This window comes from Haliotis cracherodii, unplaced genomic scaffold, assembly GCF_022045235.1.
Source record: "Haliotis cracherodii isolate W230 unplaced genomic scaffold, xgHalCrac1.p SCAF_19, whole genome shotgun sequence".
Lineage (NCBI taxonomy): Eukaryota > Metazoa > Mollusca > Gastropoda > Lepetellida > Haliotidae > Haliotis > Haliotis cracherodii.
This window is the reverse complement of record NW_027266274.1, coordinates 18,036,136-18,058,477: the sequence shown is the minus strand read 5'-3', so window position 1 is coordinate 18,058,477 and position 22,342 is coordinate 18,036,136. Positions and strand designations below refer to the sequence as shown.

Sequence of the window (22,342 nt, the reverse complement as noted above, 5' to 3'; positions counted from 1 at the left end):
ACTTCCTTTCATAATTTTGCCAGATAAAAGAACTTTCCCTAGGGTGGTGAATTATAATCACAGTGTAAATAATGCACCTGCTTATATAAATCCAGCCAATGAAAAGAAAGGGAAAGACGTTGTGTTTTTTTGTGAGTCGTCTCGGGCTCCGTACACGGTTGTGACTAGTTGTAGGTAAGTAGTAGGGCCCAGATATAGGATTGACATGGGGACAATACGATTTAAATAAAGCTGCGTTTGCCGATGTTTAATGATTAGAATATTTAATTCAAGAACCCTCGACATATTTGACGCGTCTGTGGTATGTTTGAGATTGTGACCACGTGATGAGTTAAGGTACGACTGCGTGGTTGGGGTGTCATTATGTAACGTCAACAAGATGAGAGCAAGAGAATTAGGCGTTGCTAGTTTTCACAGGATCAGCTGACAATTGGTTGTCGTTGGCTTCATCGGCGTGATGGGGAGTGTTTGCATGTAACAAAGATAGCGATGGGGTGAGTTTTGGGCACAGACGCCTTTGTCATGCTGGACCAGAGGAAAGGAGTTACCCGCCACCCATACAAACTCTCCCATTTTGGATCTTAATCATGCCATTATCAAATGTAGCCATGTGGGTGTTAGCCTCAAGGTGCTTTGTAAGGAAAGGGCGTTATATATATTCTGCCTTCGGCTACATCTACATTCGCTCAATATGAGTACTTCACATGCTGATCATATACTTTTTAAAAAAATCACAATATTGTGTTAGTTTGTAAAATTATGTGCATTGGAATGTCTAGTAGTTGCGTCGGAGTAGAATATTTGATCTGACGTCACGGGGTGTGTGACGTCATTCGTGTGTCTGCGCATATATATATGTCATATTTGTGGTGAGGAAATGTACACATTGTCTGTTTATACACGTCAACATGCGTCAAAACCAGTCAGCATCCGTTAGTATCCGTCAATACCCGTCAACACTCGTCAACATTCGTCAACACCCGCCAACATTCCTCAATACCCGTCAACATTCGTCAACACCCGTCAACATTCGCCAATACTCGTCAACACTCGTCAACACCCGTCAACATTCGTCAGCACCCGCCAACATTCCTCAATACTCGATTACATTCGGTAATACTCTTCAACATCCGTAAAACACCTGAAGCATCTGTCAAATCGGCCATCCTCGCTAGTTTTCGTAAGCGCAAGAGAAGACTCGGCAGTGATTGTAGAAAATGGGGCAACTTGCCTCCATACAGTGGAGGGAATGACGTCAGAACCCCCCAAAGTTGGGTGTGGTACAAAACTCGAGCTTTCAGAATCATGGACAATAGGCAGAGTACATAAACAATCGCTCACGTTCAATAACAAGTCAGAAGTAGCGTGTGTGACCACCAAATGCCTCAATACACGCAATAACTCTTAAAATGCACAGAAAACGTCAGTCGTCTGATGAGGCCACGTGGGATTTGACGCCATTCTTCTTGGAGGGCCAAGATCAGTTCTTGCCGGTTGGCTGGAGAGTGTGGTCGTTGTCGAACACGACGATCCATCAAGTCCCAGAGGTGTTCTATGGGGGACATGTCGAGTGAGCGTGCAGGCCACGGCAAGTCGTTGACGTTGTTGGCTGCGAGCAAGTTAGTGACAATTCTGGCTGCATGGGCTCTAGCGTTGTCATGCTGATAAATGACACCACGTGGCTGCTGTTGGAGAAATGGTAGGACAACTGGACGAAGAATGTTTACCATGTAACGCTGAGCTGTCACGTTTCCGTCAACGATGACCAGCGGTGTCTTCTCCTGCCTACAGATCCCTCCCCACAACATGCCACTCCCTCCACCATAGGGTACGACCGCCTGCACGCAACACGCCGCCGTTCGTTCACCTCTTCGGCGGTAAACACGTTGTCTTCTATCAGCCGTAAACATACAGAATCGACTTTCGTCAGTGAAGACAACCCTCTGCCAGTCACGTCGTTGCCAACGTCGTACAGTCCGGGCCCATCTCCATCGCAGACGACGATGTTGCGCTGTTAATAGCTGTCCTCTGTATGGTCTAAAAGCCCTGATTCCATGAGCCCCGAGTCTCCTGGCCACTGTCTGCCGACTAACCCTGTGACCTAAGGCATTTGTCGCCGATGACGTCACTGTCAGGAAGCAATTTCGGAGGTGCAAGGTACACAAGTACCGGTCATCATGGGGCGTGGTCACCCTGGGTCTGCCTGTTCTTGGCCTGTCCGCCCTGTCTGTCTGTAACGTTGCATCAAGTTGGTAACGGCAACACGGGAGCAACCGAAGGTTCGTGCAATATGGGCGTGGGTGGCTCCCATCTGTACCATACCCAAGGCTCGTTCACTATGTTCGACTGTGGATTTCTGACTTGCCGTTGCAATCGTTTTATACCCTTGCCCGCACGTGCATTTGCTGTTGTCCGTGGTGCACGTGTTTTTCACTTTTTCGCGTGTTATCTCGCAAACATGTAACAGACGATTAACCTTTTCTGCATACACTATTGTTGTATTTAGGTTATGTGTTTTAGATAGACTTCATTGAAAAAAAATATACTTTGTCTGAAATTTATATTTCCAGTTGGTAAACTTTCTTTTAGACGTCAGTTTATATTCAGGAAGAATATATTCGGGTAGAATAGTTCTTCAGCCACTCATGCTTGCCGTAAACGGCGACTATGCTCGCAAGTGCCAGGTGATGAGATCGTATCCCGCTAGTGACCTGGTTCTTATTCAACCTTGGGGCCACCAATGTTTACAGGTCCTTCCAGTGATGTCACTACCCCCTGTGTATAGTACATTCACCCTGTGCACACAAAAGAACCGACTCATCCGATGGAAGATGCTTAGATGGTGGAAACACGAATACCTACATACACCCGAAACACAAGTGACAAAACTTGCCGTGTCACCCTGGGCACGTGCCCTGGTTCGCCCAGCAGGGAATGGTTACCCGATATGTGAGGTGTATGTAAAAACCTTCTAGCACCCCTGGGCAGTGTGGGTTGTATACTCCCCAGGGAGTTGAGAATGATAACTCGAAAGCAAACGGATCCACAGGTCGGGGATCAAATTAAACCGCATTTGAGCAGATATTTGTACCTTGATACCTGCGGTATATAAATGTATAGTTTAGTTTAGTTTTAGTTTACAGGTACCGATTTTCCTTTCGTTTTAACACAGACAGATATTTGGTTGTGCAATTTGCATCGTGTCAAAAAAGATTATTAGCCGTCACCAATCTGTCTCCAATAGACGTATCTTAAACACACAGACTTATTTGACCAAAGGTAATACAACTGTCATCATTCATGTATACCAACTGCGCGTAACGATGCTCATGATGTCGACCACTGGATTGTCTGGTGCAGACTTGATTATTTACAGACCGCCATCATATAGCTGGAATATTACTGAGTGCGGCGTTAAACAACAAACAAACAAACATTTTCTCACGCGGGGAGATAAAGCGATCGGAGACTGCTATTTTAGTCAGGCAAGACATCATTCATAGTGATTTTTATCAAAATACTAGTACTAATCTTCAAGCTGTTGCTGTCCGACCTACATTACACACTGCAATTACTCTGTTCTTTCTGTATATTCCACCTTCATCTGCTCGTCAGAATCAAAATGATAAGCTCCTTCAGCCCTACATCACCATGGGCGATTTAAATTGGCACAATCCTCTGTTGGGAAGTCCAACAATAGTACGAACAATAAGGGCAAAGTCATTAAAATCTATTTCTGGTAATTTAATGAAGATCAAGCACCTATTTATATCCTGGAACTTATTCTGCCCCAAAAAAGTCTCAGATGTTCCAGTAAATGGTCTGTGCATGCTGACCTTTGTTGAAGTGATCTCCTCTCACTGTCCTAACATCTGTAAAACCGTATGATGGCCCACCTACATCGCGGTGGAATTTTACTATGGCCAATTAGTCCTTGTATGAAATATTATGTGCTGAAAAAATAAAACCTGACAATTTCAGAAATGTACCAGATCCCTGTCCTCTATTCGCAAACCAAGAAAGTAAGAAAGCGTCATGATATTCCGCCAACATCCTACTGTTCATTACGTAAATAGTGTTAAAATTACTAGTGCCAAAGAACGACGTGCTTGTAAACAAAGTAAGCGACAATCGTGGGGGAACTATGTTTTAAAATATAATTCATTCACACCCATGTTCAAGGTATGTAACATGGTTACAAAAAGTAAAAGGCAAAATTTAAAAAAACCTTCTGTACATTATCTTAAAGAAACTGACAAGTTAATAGCTGATAAATCTGACATTGCAAATAAACTTGGCGAAACTTTTGCCCAAAAGTCTTCATCATCAAATAATGTCCCTGAGTTTCAGAGATATCAGAAACAACAGGAAAAGAAAAAAGTGAATTTTGATTCCAATAACGGTGAAGATTACAATGAAGTATTTTCCTGTATCACGTCTTGAGACACTTTGAGATAAATTTGACCAAATATGGACGTCAGGGAATATTCCTCCTTCCAATCAGTCAAATCCATCTTTTAATTGTGTATTGAATCCACTTTACGTAAATAGACTGGGCGGCAAAAGAAAGAATAGGTCGAGTTCCATGATCGACAAAGAAATAACAAGAAGAGGTTTTGTTGTGAATTATGATATAATCTAGGGAGGGGTAACAAATGATTGATCAACCACAGTCTGAATGAAATTGTGCAATCAAAGGTAATGTAAGCTCAAGGTAAACAATGGTGGGGTAAGAAATTTCTTTTTCAAAAGTTGTCTGAAATGTCACCCAAAAATTGTCAGACACACTACAAGTTCATTGTCGACACAGTTGCCTTCAATAGCGTGTATGACCTCCAGCTGCCTCAATGCATGCTGTGATATGCTGCCTCATCGATGACGTCAGTCTTCTGATGACGTGGACTGGAATCCGTTGCCACTCGTCTCTCAGGGCCTGCTGCAATTCTTGTCTGTTGACGGGAGGCTGATGGCGTGCTCTAATCTGTCTGTCAAGATCGTCCCACAGATGTTAAATAGGATTCATTTCGGGTGCGTGGGCAGGCCAAGGCAAAACGTCAACGTTCTGCTGGTTTGGAAAGTTCCGAGTCAGTCTTGCAGTATGGGGCCTGGCATTGTGGTGTTGAAACAATGTCCCTTGCTGTTAGGTTTTGTAAGAGCGGAAGCACAACTGGCTGCAACACTTGGTCTCTGTACTGCAAAGCGATCAGGTTTCCCTGTATAATTACCAAATCAGTCTTCTGATCTCCCCAAATACCGCCCAACACCATGACACCTCCCCCGCCGAATGGATGGACCTCTCGAATACACGCCGGAGCCAAACGTCCCCCTCTGTGTCGATAAACTCGTTCTCTGCCGTCATTTCGAAACAAGTTAAACCGACTTTCATCAGTAAACAGCACTCGACGCCAATTTCTCACTTACCAGCGTCGAAACTGCCTCGCCCATCGCAGTCTCAGGCGTCGATGTTGAGCAGTCAGTACCATTCCTCGGAAAGGACGATATGCTCAGATTCCAGCAGCACGAAGTCGTAGTAGTACTGTACGTTGGTTAAGGGGATGTCCCAACGCTGTTGCTGACGTCGCCGTCGCCGTTACGAATCTGTTTCGCAGGTGAATGAGCCGTATCTGATAGTCTTCCAGTGGTGTTGTCACTCGGGGTCGTCCGGTTCTAGGCCTGTCCTGTGCCCTCCCTGTCTGCCTGTACCGTTGAATCAGCCTGGCTACTGTCAATGGTGTACAACCAAACCTTCTGGCAATTTGGAACTGTGTTGCCCCCATTTCGGCCATACTGATGGCTCTCTCTCTCTGCTCCTGTGACAGGCGTGGCATTTCTTTTGTGTGCTTTCATCACGTGTAGTTATACCCTGCAGACGAACGCATTTATACAGATAACATGCACGTGCAGTTTATGCCATAGGCGGGAAACCAAAGGCGGAGCGTTCGAGTGAGGTGTTTTTTGGTACCTGTTCCTGGGCAGTCATATTCCCAATACCCACTTTCCACTAGTTATCGCTGTTTTTAGGAAAATTACAAATTGCCAACCTATACTTTCTTTTGCCGCTTAGTTTATTCACAATACGAAATCATCTCTTATTCTTCCTTAATTCCACCACTTGCAATAAGAATTAAATCTGCAATTTCTGCTGCTAAAATTAAATTTCAAGTTTTAGCTCCCACCCAAGTTCCTTTGCAAATGGTAAGGATAAATGTAGACCTGGCATTAACTAAACTTAAGAAATCAGTAATATTTAAACAAGAATACAATCAATTAGGAAACACATATGACACTTATTAGTCTGTATTTACAGATGGATCCAAGGATGGTGGCGCAGTTGCAAGTAGCAGAGTTAAACAGTTCATATTTTTTCAGATTTTCTTATGTGCCTTCATGGTATTAAACATACACCATATTTTAATAGAAATTGTTGAATTATTTAATGATGTTGCTACTGGCCAATATGGCATCGTCGTTTGTTGGTTATCCAGCCATGATGAAATCTTTGGTAACACAATGGACGATGCGGCTGAAAAAGCAGCACTCAACAAATCTGTGACACCACTTCTTACCCCATACATTGATCATAAACCTGTAATTAGATGTTACATCAAATATTTAATGCAAAGAATAGGGGCACCCAGGTAGATATCAATCAGCTACATGAACTTTATCCAGCTATCTATATATTACACCTGCTTGTGTTGTCAGCCCAGATCTTAAGAGGTCATAATGTGACGATGTCCTATTGGCCATTCAGGATGCACTCATGAATATTTATTTAAAGGTGGGGATCCTCCAGTCTGCATCCCTTGTGATGAAAGATGTCCTGCTTGACTGTGTCGATATTTCCATCACAAGGGATCAATATTTCAAAGTTTCAAGTATGAAGGATCGTTTAAACTATATAAGGTCTCATTCAACTCTTGTATTTTTAAGGGGTTGAATTAATTGATAAATTTGTTATTTCATAAGTAGGGAGTGTTACTCAGTAACTTAGCAGCTGTATTCTCGAGGGGGGTTGAAGTAACGTAAAATAATTGTCTTCCTAAGAGGGTATGTAAGTTCCACATCATTCGAAGAATTTTTATGCATTCCAGACATATACTGAACCAAATTAAAAACTTCACAATCCTAAAATTTTAACATTTTGACCAGTTATCATTGTGTGCCCTTATTGTGTATTTAAACAGTAATGGCAATGTATTGTCTTCAGATAACACCCGTTTTTGTGCAGGCGAATCGATCAAAATCATTAGCACAGCACTATAGTGGCAAAAGTGGTTTTTCACGTGCAACTGGTCACGTGGCCATAATACCTCACGTGTTTTCAGCCATACTTGTTAGCAGTCATTAACAAAAAAAGGAAAACATAAGAAAACAAAAGTCATGCCACGCCTTTCAAATGTGCAACGTGAACGTGCCATCGGCATGATGCAGACGGGAAGGACGATGGGTTGTAGTCGACGGACTGTTCATGATTTACAGACGTGTCTACAGCAAACGGGTACCACCGCTGATCGCCCTCGGCCAGGTCGACCACGTGTGACGTCACATGCAGAGGATCGTCAGATTGTCCTACGTCACCTCCGTAACCGATTTTTGACGGCTACATCAACCAGAAATGAACTGTTTTAGGGGTAGACTGAGTGCGCAACCTGTTCGAAACCGTCTGAGAACTGACTCACCTTCAAGCACGACGGCCATACTGCGGGCCGATTCTGACTCAATTACACAGACGTCAATGTCAATTGTGGGCACAGCGACACTTACGATGGACTCAGAGAAATTGGAATCAAGTCGGCTTCAGTGATGAATCCCGATTTAATCTTCGATATGCTGATGGTAGGGCGAGGGTGTGGAGGCGCCGTCATGAACGTTACGCCCAGTGTTGTGTACAGGACGTTGACAGATTTCGAGGCGGAAGTGTCATGGTGTGGGGTGCTTTCTGTGTCAATGCACGTTCCAGGCTTCTTGACATCCGTTGCAACCTCAACGCTGCTGCTTACCGCGACCAGGTACTGGCACCAGAACTTCTGCCTTTTGTGGGAGCACATGGACCCGGTTTGATCTTCCAACACGACAATGCCAGACCCCACACAGCAATTTTGACAAGGAATTTCCTTCAGAATGCGTCAACGTCAGGACTGGCCGTCAAGGTTTCCCGACCTCAATCCCATAGAACACGTCTGGAATGCTCTTGGGTGAAGTCTGCGCACTCTCCAGAACCAACAACAGAATTTGCAAGATCTTGGCACCATTTTGCAGCAACAAAGGCGTCGTCTTCCCAATCATGTGTTCACAAGCATCGCAAGGTCCATGCGGAGGCGTTGTGTGGCAGTTGTCAACGCACATGGTGGCCATACACGCTACTGAACTTGTGTGCCATCAGATTCTCGTGCTTGGGACTTATGATTTAAACTGTTGATGTTATTACCTAATACCGTAGGTGCTTGGAACCAATTATGGTTACCACCGTTAATTAAAATCCTTCTTTGGACATGAATGATTAAAAATTACCTTATCTGATACATTTGTCCGTTGTATATCATACATGGGATTACTTTTTAAAATGTGAAGTTTTTAATTTGACTCAGTATATAAACGTAGTATATTCGTCATCTTATATTTTGGCTTATTTTAGATAATCGCCAGCGACTGAAGGGATTGTGTAAATCCTGCTGAGGAATCAGAAGTATGGCCAGTCCCCTCGGTCCCTAATATGGTGGTCTAACTGTTGTTACTGACAATCTATATGTGTTGTTGAATAATAATTTATTTTTATTAAGTTCTCAGTTTCAATTTGAAACTGCGATAATCTAGTTATTATACAGTCCACCCATGACAGGATTTTATTCAGACTCAGTTTTTCTATTATTAATGCCCGCGTCACGATATGGATGAAATATTGTCGATGTGACGTAAAATTCACTCGCTCACTTTGAGTAGAAATGTGCCTGCTGGTACAATGTCACTGATAACGGAACTATTCTGAATACTGCCGTTTTAGTTGAAGATGAGTCGGCATTGAATGACACGAGGGAGAGAGACTGCCCGTTGTTGTGACCGATAACCTGTGTGACCCTGACACAGTGGCTAAGATGGTTGATCAAGGTCACGACATTCAAGGCCTCAAAAGTTTTATTGTAGAGATGTGGAGGACATTTCCAAATTTGATGCATCAGTGACAACAATGATGTCCAATGCAATTCCCTATTTTGACTTGTACCATATGTTCCCGTGTATTTTTCAGTGAACAATTGACTTGCCTTTGCATGTGTTTGTGACGGGTGTCACCGGTGGGGTAGGATACGCTCACCTTTTCGCGAACACCTGGTATCATTACTATGTGATGCTCATGATATAGTCGGAATTGTACACTCGACTCTGCTTTATGCAGAAATTGGACATGGAGAGGACTGTATTGCTTAATTATTAGTGGTATGTGGTTTACTTAATAGAGTGTGCGTTCTAAAATAGATTCGAACACGTATGATAAGAAGTTGTTCTGATATCAAACGCACACATTTCTAATTGTTGTCGGCATAGATTGTTATACACACCGCTGCGTAGGTTATCGATAGGATCGATGTTTTCATACTTAATTTTCAGGTATCTAATGTAAGGTATCATATTTTGCCCAATCAGAATCAAGCTGTCTTCAATGTCATGGCTGAATATTTGAAGATGTCACTTTATACCAATGCTTTGATCAAACATTTGATGAAGTGATCTTCACATATAATGCTTATTTTATTTTAGGCTTTGTCAGTGGGGGTAGGGCAGCCAGACTAGATGCCAAATGGCTGGGACAGAATGGGTTAATTCCACCTGTTTCTTCTTTTTCAATCCTACCAATGACAAAATCACGTACTGACTTAACCTAAAGATATTCAACAGGTCCATCGTCTCAGTTGGCCCATGTTTTAACATATTCTTTGACAGCATCCATAATGATTGTAAGGTGATGATCTCAATTGACAGCATGTTTCACGATATTTTGGGCTATTTGTAGAGGGGAATAATGTCCTCGTAACTCTCAAAAATAATGGAGCAGAGGCCCCGCAGAGAATGGAGAGTTACGAGGATATTCCCCTCCTTAAAACTCATCCCTACTTTTACACTTTGACAAGATATTCTGTTGTCGAAAATATTTGAAAAATTACCCGGAACTCTTTGTTGTCTGTATTTTTACTGCGTGAGTCGACCTTGCGTGATGCACGAGGAATACGTTCTCTGTCGCTGTTGCACGTGCGCCAAGCTCCGTCCCGTGCTGGCATTTACAATGCATGGTACACAGCTCTTCGTAATTTCGTTGGGCCCTAAACTTGTATCTATCAATCGCTTGCACATTGTCAAAACATCCTGACGGGAATAATAGGAAATATAGAGCCCCGAACAAGGATGTATATGTGTTACCTAATTTGTTTATTCTCGTCAAAGGTTTATCTAATTGCTATAAATATGAACATTGTTGTAGGTAACCTGCTCTAACACAAACTATATAGATCTACATATTATTTGGGCTTTTAAGCATTATGCAAAATAATGAAAAATAGTTAATAGTTAATTTCACACCATGTCTTCATGTGCCGCCGTAGCTGAAGTTGACAATTACATGTTCTCAAATCAAACGATGCGGGTTCGAACCCCGCTTTTTTTATTGTCTGATTTAAAGCAGCGTTAACCTAACTGACACCATTAGAAACATTGTTAGGTGAGGTGAGGTACGGTGAGGTTACTGGGGTGGTTTTTTTTGTCTGATTCAAAGCAGCGTTAACCGTAATGACACCATTCGAAACATTATGAGATGAGCTGAGGGAAGTGATTTTGTCTGATTCAAAGCCGCGTTAACCAAACTGACACCATTCGAAACATTATGAGATGAGGTGTGGTAAGTGATTTTGGCTGATTCAAAGCAGCGTTGACCTAACTGATGTGCCAACCATTGTGATGTCCATGTTGCACTTCTAGTGTGTAGATCACCAACACACGCGTACACGCACACGAACGTTCACACGTATATTTCAATGTTATTTCCAGTGAATAGTGACACAACATTTATAAAAAAAAGCAAATAAATGCAAATTTTATTCATGAAAAACAGTGGATAAATTAATATGTAAGTATGACGTAGTTGGAGGTTGACGCAAGTTTGGGCATGACGATGGTGTGCGCCATTCCTACACAGCCGGGAATGGGGTGCACTGAAAGTGCATCTCCACCTGCAAACAGAAAACAACAACCGTTGACGCCCTGTTGTTTGTCACTGTATCGCTATTGTTCATCAGTGTATCCCTAGTGTTCATCATTGTATCCCTAGTGTTCATCATTGTATCCCTAAAGTTCATCATTGTATTTCTGGTGTTCATCATAGTATACCTAGTGTTTATCATTGTATCCCTAGCGTTCATCATTGTATCCCTAAAGTTCATCATTGTATTTCTGGTGTTTATCATTGTATCCCTAAAGTTCATCATTGTATTTCTGGTGTTTATCATTGTATCCCTAGCGTTCATCATTGTATCCCTAGCGTTCATCATTGTATCCCTAAAGTTCATCATTGTATTTCTGGTGTACATCATAGTATACCTAGTGTTTATCATTGTATCCCTAGAGTCCATCATTGTATCCCTAAATTTCATCATTGTATTTCTGGTGTTCATCATAGTATCCCTGTTGGTCATCATATTTAACCATTGTATTCCTGTCTATTGTTTACAAAGTCATAACTATGTTTGCGTACCCTTTCAATGGTTCCCTTGAACAATCTCTCATTGTTAGCTCCCTTGCCGACCTTGAGACCACAGCTGCGTGTTCCAATGGCTGAAATAGTGGAAAGGTCAAGTGAGCATTAAGTCAGCAAGGAAGTGGGTGATTTAAAGTATCCCTAAACTTCTTCATTGTATTTCTGGTGAGCTAAGACGTTAAATCCGATTAATAGTTAAGTTGACAAGGACGTTAAGAGAGCAAGCATATTCACCCAGCATAGTGAGTCAATCAATGATCGTTGACATTCACTCAGCATAGTGAGACAATCAATGATCGTTGACATTCACTCAGCATAGTGAGACAATCAATGATCGTTGACATTCACTCAGCATAGTGAGACAATCAATGATCGTTGACATTCACTCAGCATAGTGAGACAATCAATGATCGTTGACATTCACTCAGCATAGCAATGTGGGAGGAAAGCCCAAAGTTACGCAAGGGATAGACGTTTGCTTCTTGGGGGGAACCAACAGGCACAGGAATGGCGCCAACAACCTAAGAATCGTAATCGTTGCGAATTATCGGATCCAGGAAACGGTAAGGGATGCAACTCATGCAAGAGGTGACGAGTGTACATACGTCCACTTCCGTTGGCCGTTGCTCGGTCCACCTCGAAGCCGTTGATGTTGAGGCTGGCAGTGAGGACGTTGTTCTCGTACAGATAGGTCACAGTCTTGACGTCATTGGGGCCATACTGCAACAGCAACAAGATACAAGGAGCCCTACAGACAGACTGACAACTTACTTTACAAATAAAGATAATAAGACATTCTAGAGTAAGCGGTTGAGTAAGACTGATTACAAGCATAGAACTGATTCCGGAAAGAGGATAAAACAAAAGCAGTTTTTTCTTGCCCCTTTAAGTTGTTACCGCATAAAAAAGTATTTGTGTGTGTGTGGTGTGTCTATGTGTGTACGTGTGTATATGTGTTTATGTCTGTGTGTGTGTGTGTGTGTGCGTGCGTGCGTGCGTGCGTGCGTGCGTGTGTGTGTATGTGTGTGTGTGTGTGTGCGTTGTTTAACGCCACACTCGGCAATATTCCAGCCATATGGCGGCGGCCTGTAAGGAATCGATTTTGGACCAGACAATCCAGTGATCATTATTGTGATCAACGATCCTCCCCGTCGGGGGGTGACACGCATTTAACCACGTCACCGATCTAAACCATCCAATCCATTATTTCGCCTCTTACTACCAGCACAGAACACTGGTACAAATTCCAACCCGGCAGCCCCACGGCGGTTAGACCAAATATCAAGAGTAAGAAAATGTCTTTATCTAACTTATTATCATTTTAGAATGTAACGTACAGTGTTTGTGTTGTAGCTTAGCTGAACTGTGGCTGGCACATCGTCGGTGTAGTCGTACAGTGTGTTGCTGTCGGTGACGAGCCTGACGGTGACGCTACCCTGGCTGGGTGTAGTGGTGATGGAGATTGATGCATCTTCACTCGAATCAACTGAGTCTTGACACGGGGCGTTGCTAAGGAGGACCCTAGGCTGATTCAGCGGCAGGCCGTTATCCGTACCATCCTGGTAGACCACACGAGCCCACATGCCCGGCATGGTTAGATCCCCAGTACCAGCGGTGCGCGGGATGGACAGGTAAGACAGAGTGCCGTCGTAGACCCCGCCATTATTGGTTTTGGTGACGTTGTTGTTCTTGATGTTCCAGGCCCATGGTGCTTCGTCGTCGAAATAAGCGTTACTGCCGTCGTAGTTGGCCATTGTTGTGAGGAAGTTATCCTGGCAAGGCACTGGGAAATAAAACAATAAACAGTTGATGATATGGATCTCTCTCTCTCTCTCACCTTGCTTTTCTCTCTCTCTCTCTCTCTCTCTCTCTCTCTCTCTCTCTCTCTCTCTCTCTCTCTCTCTCTCTCTAGACACGCACCTCCATCAATTCTTGCTTTTTTTCTCTCTATCTATCTCTCTCTCTCTCTAGACACGCACCTCCATCAATCCTTGCTTTTCTCTCTCTCTCTCTCTCTCTCTCTCTCTCTCTCTCTCTCTCTCTCTCTCTCTCTCTCTCTCTCTCTATCTCTCTCTCTCTAGACGCGCACTTCCATCAATCCTTGCTTTTCTCTCTCTCTCTCTATCTCTCTCTCTCTCTAAACACGCACCTCCATCAACCCTTGCGTTACTTCCTCCACTTGTCTGTGATTTACTTACCGGAATATCTACTGATCACGGCGTTTGGGCAGACAACTGTTGTGTCAAGGAAGATCGAGCAGGCACACGTTGTCACGTCGAACCCGAGGCCTTTGGGACAGTCCTGGGCAGTATAGTTGGCGTTGTCACTGAGCCTTCTAAACTGACACTGGCCAACAGCTTCGTAGTCACAGCCTGAAACACAGTTCGTCCACATTACAGAGGGGTTCACATTACATGTAATGTTATACATTACAGAGGGGTTCACGTAACAGAGGGGTTCACATTACAGAGGGGTTCACATGACTGAGGGTTTCACGTTACAGAGGGGTTCACATTACATGTAATGTCATACATTACAGAGGGGTTCACGTAACAGAGGTGTACACGTTACAGAGGGGTTCACATTACAGAGGGGTTCACATTACAGAGGGGTTCACGTAACAGAGGGGTTCACATTACAGAGGGGTTCACGTAACAGAGGGGTTCGCATTACAGAGGGGATCACGTTACAGAGGGGTTCGCATTACAGAGGGGTTCACATTACATGAAATGTAATACATTACAGAGGGGTTAACATTACAGAGAGGTTCACGTAACAGAGGGGTTCACATGACTCAGGGGTTCAAATTACAGAGGGGCTCACGTTACAGAGGGGTTCGCATTACAGAGGGGTTCACATTACATGAAATGTAATACATTACAGAGGGGTTAACATTACAGAGAGGTTCACGTAACAGAGGGGTTCACATGACTCAGGGGTTCAAATTACAGAGGGGCTCACGTTACAGAGGGGTTCACGTTACAGGTTGGTTCACGTTAGAGAGGGGTTCACATTACAGAGGGGTTCATGTTACAGATTGGTTCACGTTACAGAGGGGTTCACATGACTGAGGGGTTCACGTTACAAAGGGGTTCACATTACAGAGGGGTTCACATGACTGAGGGGTTCACGTTACAGATGGGTTCACATTACAGAGGGGTTCACGTTACAGAGGGGTTCACATGACTGAGGGGTTCACATTACAGAGGGGTTCACATTACAGAGGGGTTCACGTTACAGAGGGGTTCACATGACTGAGGGGTTCACATTACAGAGGGGTTCACATGACTGAGGGGTTCACATTACAGAGGGGTTAACATTACAGAGGGGTGCACATTACAGAGGGGTTCACATTACAGAGGGGTTCACGTTAGAGAGGGGCCAAGTTGCTAGGGTTCTTCCCAATGTGTAGACATCATATCATAACACCCCACCCCGACCAAGCCCCCATAGACATGAAAGACTTGCACCCTTTTTAAAAAATCTTGCATCTTCTCATTACACTTCAGGTTCATAGATTGATGTTTGTGTGTATTAAATCGCAGAATACCCTGCCGGGCAAAAGAAAGTTTCCCTGTTGCCTTACGCCGTACATATTCCAGCAATATTCCAGCTATATGAGGGCCGTCGTTTAAATAATCGAGACTGGACCAGACAATCCAGTGATTGACATCATGAGCACCGATCCATGCAATTGGGATCGATGACATGCATCAACCAAGTCAGCGAGCCTGACCACCCGATCCCGTTATCATAGTTGCCTTTTACGGCAAGCATGGATTGCTGAGGACCTATTCTACCCCGGATCTTCCAGGGTCCAGCAGTTTAGGAAAACGTAAGACGTACTCGGGTTTCTACGTGGTTCGAGGCAGTTCTGATCGACACAGTCGGCCTGAAAAGCGCAGTCCCTGAAGGTGTCGTTGCCGAGGAAGCTGAGGCCGCCAGTGCAACACTCAGAAGCCAATTCTTCTCCTCTACACTGGAAGTAGGTCTTGCAGTAAGACGCATGGGCATGCTTGAGGGTTCTGTCACACCCCGTGGTGTCGAACACACAGGTTTGGGAGGAGCTGTCAAAGCGCTGACCCTGGGGACAGCACTGAGCCCGGAGGGTGCCCGTCCCTAAGCTAGAGGAGCCTCCACATTGCCAGAACGCGGCACAGCTGTCCTGGTAGGGGTGGCGCTCACCGTTATTCGAACACCACTCTGCAGGGAGAAATCAACATCGTAAGGGAGCAGTAATAAAATGGATGGAATTTGTTATCAAATAAAAATAGAAAACAATATCTGTTTTGAAACATTTACTGCAATCAACACAAAACGAATGTCACTGAACCACTTTTACAAATATGGAAACGTCACAGAACAAACCAAATGACGTCACTAGTGAACGTCATATGAAGTCACGTAACAACGGCTTCATAATGGCCCGTGGTCAATACCTGAGGGCAGTATCAAGTTACAGTGGCCCGCTCATTTCTCATAACATGCGAGCGGTTTAATGATAATTCTTTCCATTTTAGCTACAAAGTCCGATAACAAGTTGAATTCTTAAGTTTTGATGTAAGGATATCAGGCTTTCCATCCGATGAAATAAACTGTCAGGAATTTACAATATTTTTTTTTTTCAACGCGTCACTACACAGCGGCTCTAAACGGATTATTTCTAACCTGGAAATGTACAGTATCACTAGCGTATACTCCCCAGGGAGCTGAGAATGAATCGAGAGCATACGGATCCACTGACCGGGGTAATAAGGTGAATGGTTTAGGGTGGGGATTTTAAAAATAAAATAATAATAAATCTGAACATTATTTATTATTATTATTCATCGAGGAATGATTCCTACGGCAGCTGTCACTTTGAACCACCTTCCGAATCATGTTATCCAAAACACACTGCCCTCGTGTCTTCACGAAGCAATCAAGGCATAGCACGATGGTTGTAGGTAGAATGGCGTTATGATAATAGTGGGGGCGGCGGGTAGCCTAGTGGTTAAAGCGTCCGCCCGTCACGCCGAAGGCCCGGGTTCGATTCCCGACATGGGTACAGTGAATGAAGCCCATACTATGATAATTGTGTATATACCGGGCACACTGTCAGACGAACTATAACTGTACAGGGATCAGGAGAAGATGGTGGCATAAGAAAGGCACAATGAACATGGATGTGCCGACAACAGGAAATATTATGATCGGTGCGAATGCAAGATCCGCATCAATAATTTGTGTATCCTAGAAAAACAAAGCTTCGTGAAATACTGTAAATCTTGAAATTAATGCGAGCGCGAATAAAATGCGAGTGGTCTTTGTTCGCATTTATAAATGGACAGTTTGGATAGCGGAAATACCTTGAATAACTTGAATATAAACACAAACACTGTTTATTGAGCAGTAGTTGTAGCACGTATATAACAATGTCAGTCAAAAAATAGGAATTACACAATAGGCATCCTGAGAGTTAATTGTAATAATTGTTGTCTGGTCCAGACTCGATTATTTACAGAGCGCCGTCATATAGCTGGAATATTGCTGGGTGCGGCGTTAAACAACAAATTGTAATAATTGGATTTTACTGGTAAGATGATTGGGAGGAGGAAGATGTTGGGTATTTTACGAGCGCTTTTGGTTGCACAGATTTCGCACATTTAGCACAGGTTCTCTTATATATATAAGTACTACTCACGACATCCGGTCTTTGTGCGTCGGTCGTTGATGACGACGTCGGCGTGCTGACACGTGAAGAGGGTGCGGTCGTACAGGGTGCCGTGGGGACAGTAGAACTCAGCAGTCAGGATCTGGTTGCCCTGAATGTAGCACTGGATGTACTTGTCACATCGGTCAGGGTGGGGGATGAGGGCAGAGCTTTCCTCGATGATACAGTTGGAGCACACTGCGTACGGGAAACACAGAGAATCTTACCCGAGTGTGTTTTGGTATCAAATATATCAACACGAGTTGATAAAAGTGGAAAACTCCGAGTTTTTCCACTTTTATCATCGAGTGTTGAGTGAGATTTAATTTTATCATCCAACATTCTTCTTCTAACTGTTTTAGTTTGTAAACATTAAGCAGTGTCTTAAGTGTAAAAGGTACTGCTAACAGCTTCAGCAGCAGAGGTATAAGTGATGTCATTTTATTTGATGTCATGGTAAAAATGACGTCATAATGGTCTGCAAAGCAGTGTGATGCAATTTTATTGCAGCGATATCTACAATGGTATAGATATCAGCCAAGTGGTATCTCCTGTAGGATCCAGTTTGGGATGATAAAAATATATACTCACCTACAAAAGAAACGCAAATATCATACATTTTGGTCGATATTTATATATAAAAAATTACTCATATTCAAGAGATATTAGGTATTAGGTTGGCTCCATGCATAAACGAACGTACTGGTATGTTGTGTGAATTGATGCTCATGAACGCATCAGATGTGACGCCATGGATGCATGACTCGAGATGCATCATTGTACCATGCAGAATTAGCGTGTAAAGTTTGGAAATCACTACAGCGTATCCTGATAAGAATAAAGACTGTTTGGTAACACTTGACTGATTGTTAGTTTTGTCATTAAGTGAGTGAGTGAGTGAGTGAGTGAGTGAGTGAGTATGGTTTTACGCCGCTTTTAGCAATATTCCAGCAATATCAGGGCGGGGGACACCAGAAATGGGCTTAAAACATTGTACCCATGTCGAGAATCGAACCCGGGTCTTCGGCGTGACAAACGAACGTTTTACCAACAAGGCAACCAGGCCGCCCCTTGTCATTAAGTGGTACACATTGAAAACATCTCTCTTAACGTACGGGCGGTCGGGTAGCCTAGTGGTTAAAGCGTTCGCTCGTCACGCCGAAGACCCGGGTTCGACTCCCGACATGGGTACAATGTGTGAAGCCCATTTCTGGTGTCCCCCGCCGTGATATTGCTGGAATATTGCTGGAATATTGCTAAAAGCGGCGTAAAACCATACTCACTCACTCACTCTTAACGTACATACTTCTCTATGTGTGAGTGTAGTTTTTAGATCACCGGTAGACATTACTAAAGACACGATAGTTACAATAAAGTGATCAGATCGCGGGTCAGTATTAGTACAGAACACGATGATGGACAGAGGATAGTATATGAGTTTTCATGTCACACTATGTTTACGATACGAGTGTCTTAACTCTGGTATTTCCCGAGCAAGAGTGGTTCCGGTGCTGTTGTCCTTATAGGTAAACACTAAAATTCGTTCTGTGTGTCGACATCTTTTTCGGTAATAATATACAATGTTTACGACACTCGTGCCTAATTTCTGGTATTTAGACACTCGTGTCGTAAACATAGTATGACATGAACACGAATATAACGTTCTATGTATTACCCCAGCACAACAGAATACTATAAAACATTGTAAATATCGATTGCTGTTCCGTACACAACAACTGATGTAACCAGGGAATGTTTACTCACGTGAGTTGGGAATTACAAGATCACACTCGAGAACTTGTGTCGTGATCTGTTGGCCCAGGTTGGCGAGGGTGGGGACGGTAAAGACGACGTCTCTCCCCATCACAGCGGTCAGGTTGCTTCTTAAGTTGTCCAGGTTGTTGTCCCGTATGGCGGACCCGACGGCGAACAGATACGTGTACACGTTCCTTTGTCTCAGCCGGCCAACAATATTGGCGATCTCGTCAATGTCTCGTCTCGACGTCTGGGAGGCGTATATGATGGGCAAGTTAACTCGCCTCCCGCTGATGGTAATGCGGTTGACATTGTCCTCAATTCCTCGTAGACCCCCGATCAGCGTCGCGCCAACTGCAGCCTGTCGTGTAGGGAAAGGGCCAGTGACAAGCTGGATTGCAGGCCTCAGTTGATTATCGTACTGGAATGTGTTTTGGTTTGAGAAGTAGACCACGCCGACGTTAATGTTGCCTGAAGCGCTGTTGGCGTCGTTGAAGAAGCTCCGCATCTGATCGGTGTAAGTACGGAACTTGACATCGGTGCTTTGTACTCCTCCGGTTCCTGCTGCTGCTGCTGTGTTTTCTGATAATTCAGATGCTACCACGACGTCATCGATTCTGTAGGTCGACGTGCCGCAATTTCTCACCACTGGAATTTAGCAAAAAAAATGATTAAGAATCAAGTTTTCTCTACCCCCATGTGTAGTGTAATAATATTTGAAGCACGAGAACTCTTGTTTACAGAAACTATCTCACCGAAAATGGATGTACTGCTTTACTCAACGAAAGAACGATGCTACCATGGAAACGTTAGATCACGGGGAGGTAATTTGAACAGCGCCGTGACGTCAGTCCATACATGTTACAGTGTCCGACGGGTGTGCGGCATATTTGGAGCAGAAGCGACACGTGACGGGAATTTGAATACCATGAAAACGTATTAAAATATGTTTCACGATTCAATTGCTAAATTTAATATTATCGCGGAGGCGGTGTCTTCATAAACCAAATAATTCTTTTGATTATGATAAACATGATTACTTTTAAATAATAGTATTGCTTGTATTATCATTATTATCATTGTTATTGATACTGTTACTGCTAATATGACAAAGTTCTTACATCGCTGGAGAGAGAGCGAAGGCAGGGTGACGGCCACGAGGGCTGTGAGGAAGAACTTGGCGTTCATCGTCTCTTCAGCTGAAAACAGAAACACATTTGTGAGCATAGAGCGAGTGAATGAGTGAGTGAGTGAGTGACGGACGAACGTACAGTAAACTACGGTTATAACGAACTCAAAGGGACCACTTATTTTAATTCGTTATAACCGTAGTTCGTTATATGAGCAAATGTACGGAATATAAACAGCAAATAGACAGAACCAAAAACATAGTTCGTCATATCCGTCAGTTCGTTATAAGCGTGTTCGTTTTAACCGCAGTTTACTGTATGACCCATAGGGGCAAAGATATCGGTGCAGTTATTTTCAGTAATTCTCACTGATTATTTCGAATATACGGACTCTCTGTCCCTCGTAAAATGCTGTTAAAAGTCCTTCGCTAAGACAAGGGCAATATTCATTCGAGACAGACAAAGCCTTGTAGTCAGAATGTTATGACCTAATGTTCTACATAACGCATATAAGAATAATTGTCCCACAAAACACATATATGGCAAAAAATAGCTGGAATATTGCTGAGTGCGGCGTTAAACAACAAACATACCTGAATCCTAAAACATTAACCCTTATACCTGAATCCTCATACCTTAATCCTAAAAGACGTACCCTTGTACCTGAATCCTTAAAGACGTACCCTTGTATCTGAATCCTAAAAGACGTACCCTTGTACCTGAATCCTCATACCTGAATCCTAAAACATAAACCCTTGTACCTGAATCCTGATTCCTGAATCCTAAAACACGTACCCTTGTACCTGAACCCTTATTCCTGAATCCTAAAACACATACCCTTGTACCTGAATCCTGATTCCTGAATCCTAAAACACGTACCCTTGTACCTGAATCCTCATACCTGAATCCTAAAACACGTACCCTTGTACCTGAATCCTAAAACACGTACCCTTGTACCTGAATCCTCATACCTGAATCCTAAAAGACGCACCATTGTACCTGAATCCTCATACCTGAATCCTAAAACACGTACCCTTGTACCTGAATCCTCATACCTGAATCTTAAAACACGTACCCTTGTATCTGAATCCTCACACCCAATTCCTAAAACACGTACCCTTGTACCTGAATCCTTATACCTGAATCCTGAAACACGTACCCTTGTATCTGAATCCTCACACCCGATTCCTAAAACATGTATTCACTATAGCTGAATCCTTATACCTGTGCGAGGTTCATGCTTCACGAAACATCATAAACAATGTTAATATGAAGACAGGGAGGGTTGTGTTTCCAAGGAGGTGATGACTTGTTAATCACGTTATCATTTGCTTAATAAAGGTACTGGCTTCTGTGCCGACATGTCGCTTTAAGATAGTGAAGAAGATGCATGAATTAACAGCTTGTAAAACATCTTTTCGACTACACACCGTTTGAAAAGCCCAATCCTACTGTTTATAAATATGAAAGATATTTCTATCAAATTACATAAATAATGCTTAATAAATATGTCTATTTCGACAACTACTTGTTACATAACCAGTAATTATACAGTAGGTAATTACTTACGAAGAGCTCAAAGCTTCTGTGTGTGTCCTCCTCTGTAGCGAGTAATGGTGGAGCTGGAACAGGTACTAGAAAGGCGGTAGGACTTTGTATCTCTCTCTACTCTCTGTGAAATGGCCGCCTGTCCGCGGGCCTTCACTATATATAGGTTTTAGCACACCCTCTGTTGTTCACGACGATGTAGGATGATGGTGACGTAGCCAGTCGAGATGTCGTAAATACAGCCACCTTTCCTCCACGTCCCGCTTTCTTTGCTGTGTCAATATTGATAGAGTTTCTATGGGGTTCTCCAAGCCTTGATTCACTTGCATTGCCGGTGCACAGATCTATACTATATTCATCTATGTAAACTATAATATTTCTCTGTGCCCATGCCTATATATGGGCTTTCTGGTAGAAAGGCCTTTCTCATGTTAATATGAAAATATTAGTATCAGTAAACTCGTGTTAAATAAT

At 43.3% G+C, this 22,342-nt stretch overlaps 1 protein-coding gene across 1 annotated transcript; it reads right to left on the bottom strand.

The window, feature by feature from the left end:
- Positions 1-11,072: 11,072 nt before the first annotated feature.
- LOC139466823 (uncharacterized) lies at positions 11,073-22,020 on the bottom strand. The gene is made up of 10 exons (XM_071248521.1): positions 21,890-22,020; positions 20,312-20,389; positions 19,200-19,838; positions 17,427-17,633; positions 15,590-15,946; positions 13,942-14,115; positions 13,081-13,526; positions 12,349-12,463; positions 11,741-11,820; positions 11,073-11,219 (listed from the first exon to the last, which is right to left on the bottom strand). The coding sequence occupies exons 2-10, from the start codon at positions 20,376-20,378 to the stop codon at positions 11,178-11,180; spliced, it is 2,127 nt and encodes a 708-aa protein (XP_071104622.1). The 5' UTR covers positions 20,379-20,389; positions 21,890-22,020; the 3' UTR covers positions 11,073-11,177.
- Positions 22,021-22,342: the final 322 nt, after the last annotated feature.

What these genes read in the sequence shown, in the direction of transcription:
- LOC139466823 (XM_071248521.1), bottom strand. Translation starts at nt 20,378, where the DNA reads ATGAACGCCAAGTTCTTCCTCACAGCCCTCGTGGCCGTCACCCTGCCT. An exon ending in ACGCACAAAGACCGGATGTC is followed by an intron (nt 15,947 to 17,426) that starts GTGAGTAGTACT and finishes TTCTCCCTGCAG; the next exon opens with AGTGGTGTTCGAATAACGGT. An exon ending in CGAACCACGTAGAAACCCGA is followed by an intron (nt 14,116 to 15,589) that starts GTACGTCTTACG and finishes ACTGTGTTTCAG; the next exon opens with GCTGTGACTACGAAGCTGTT.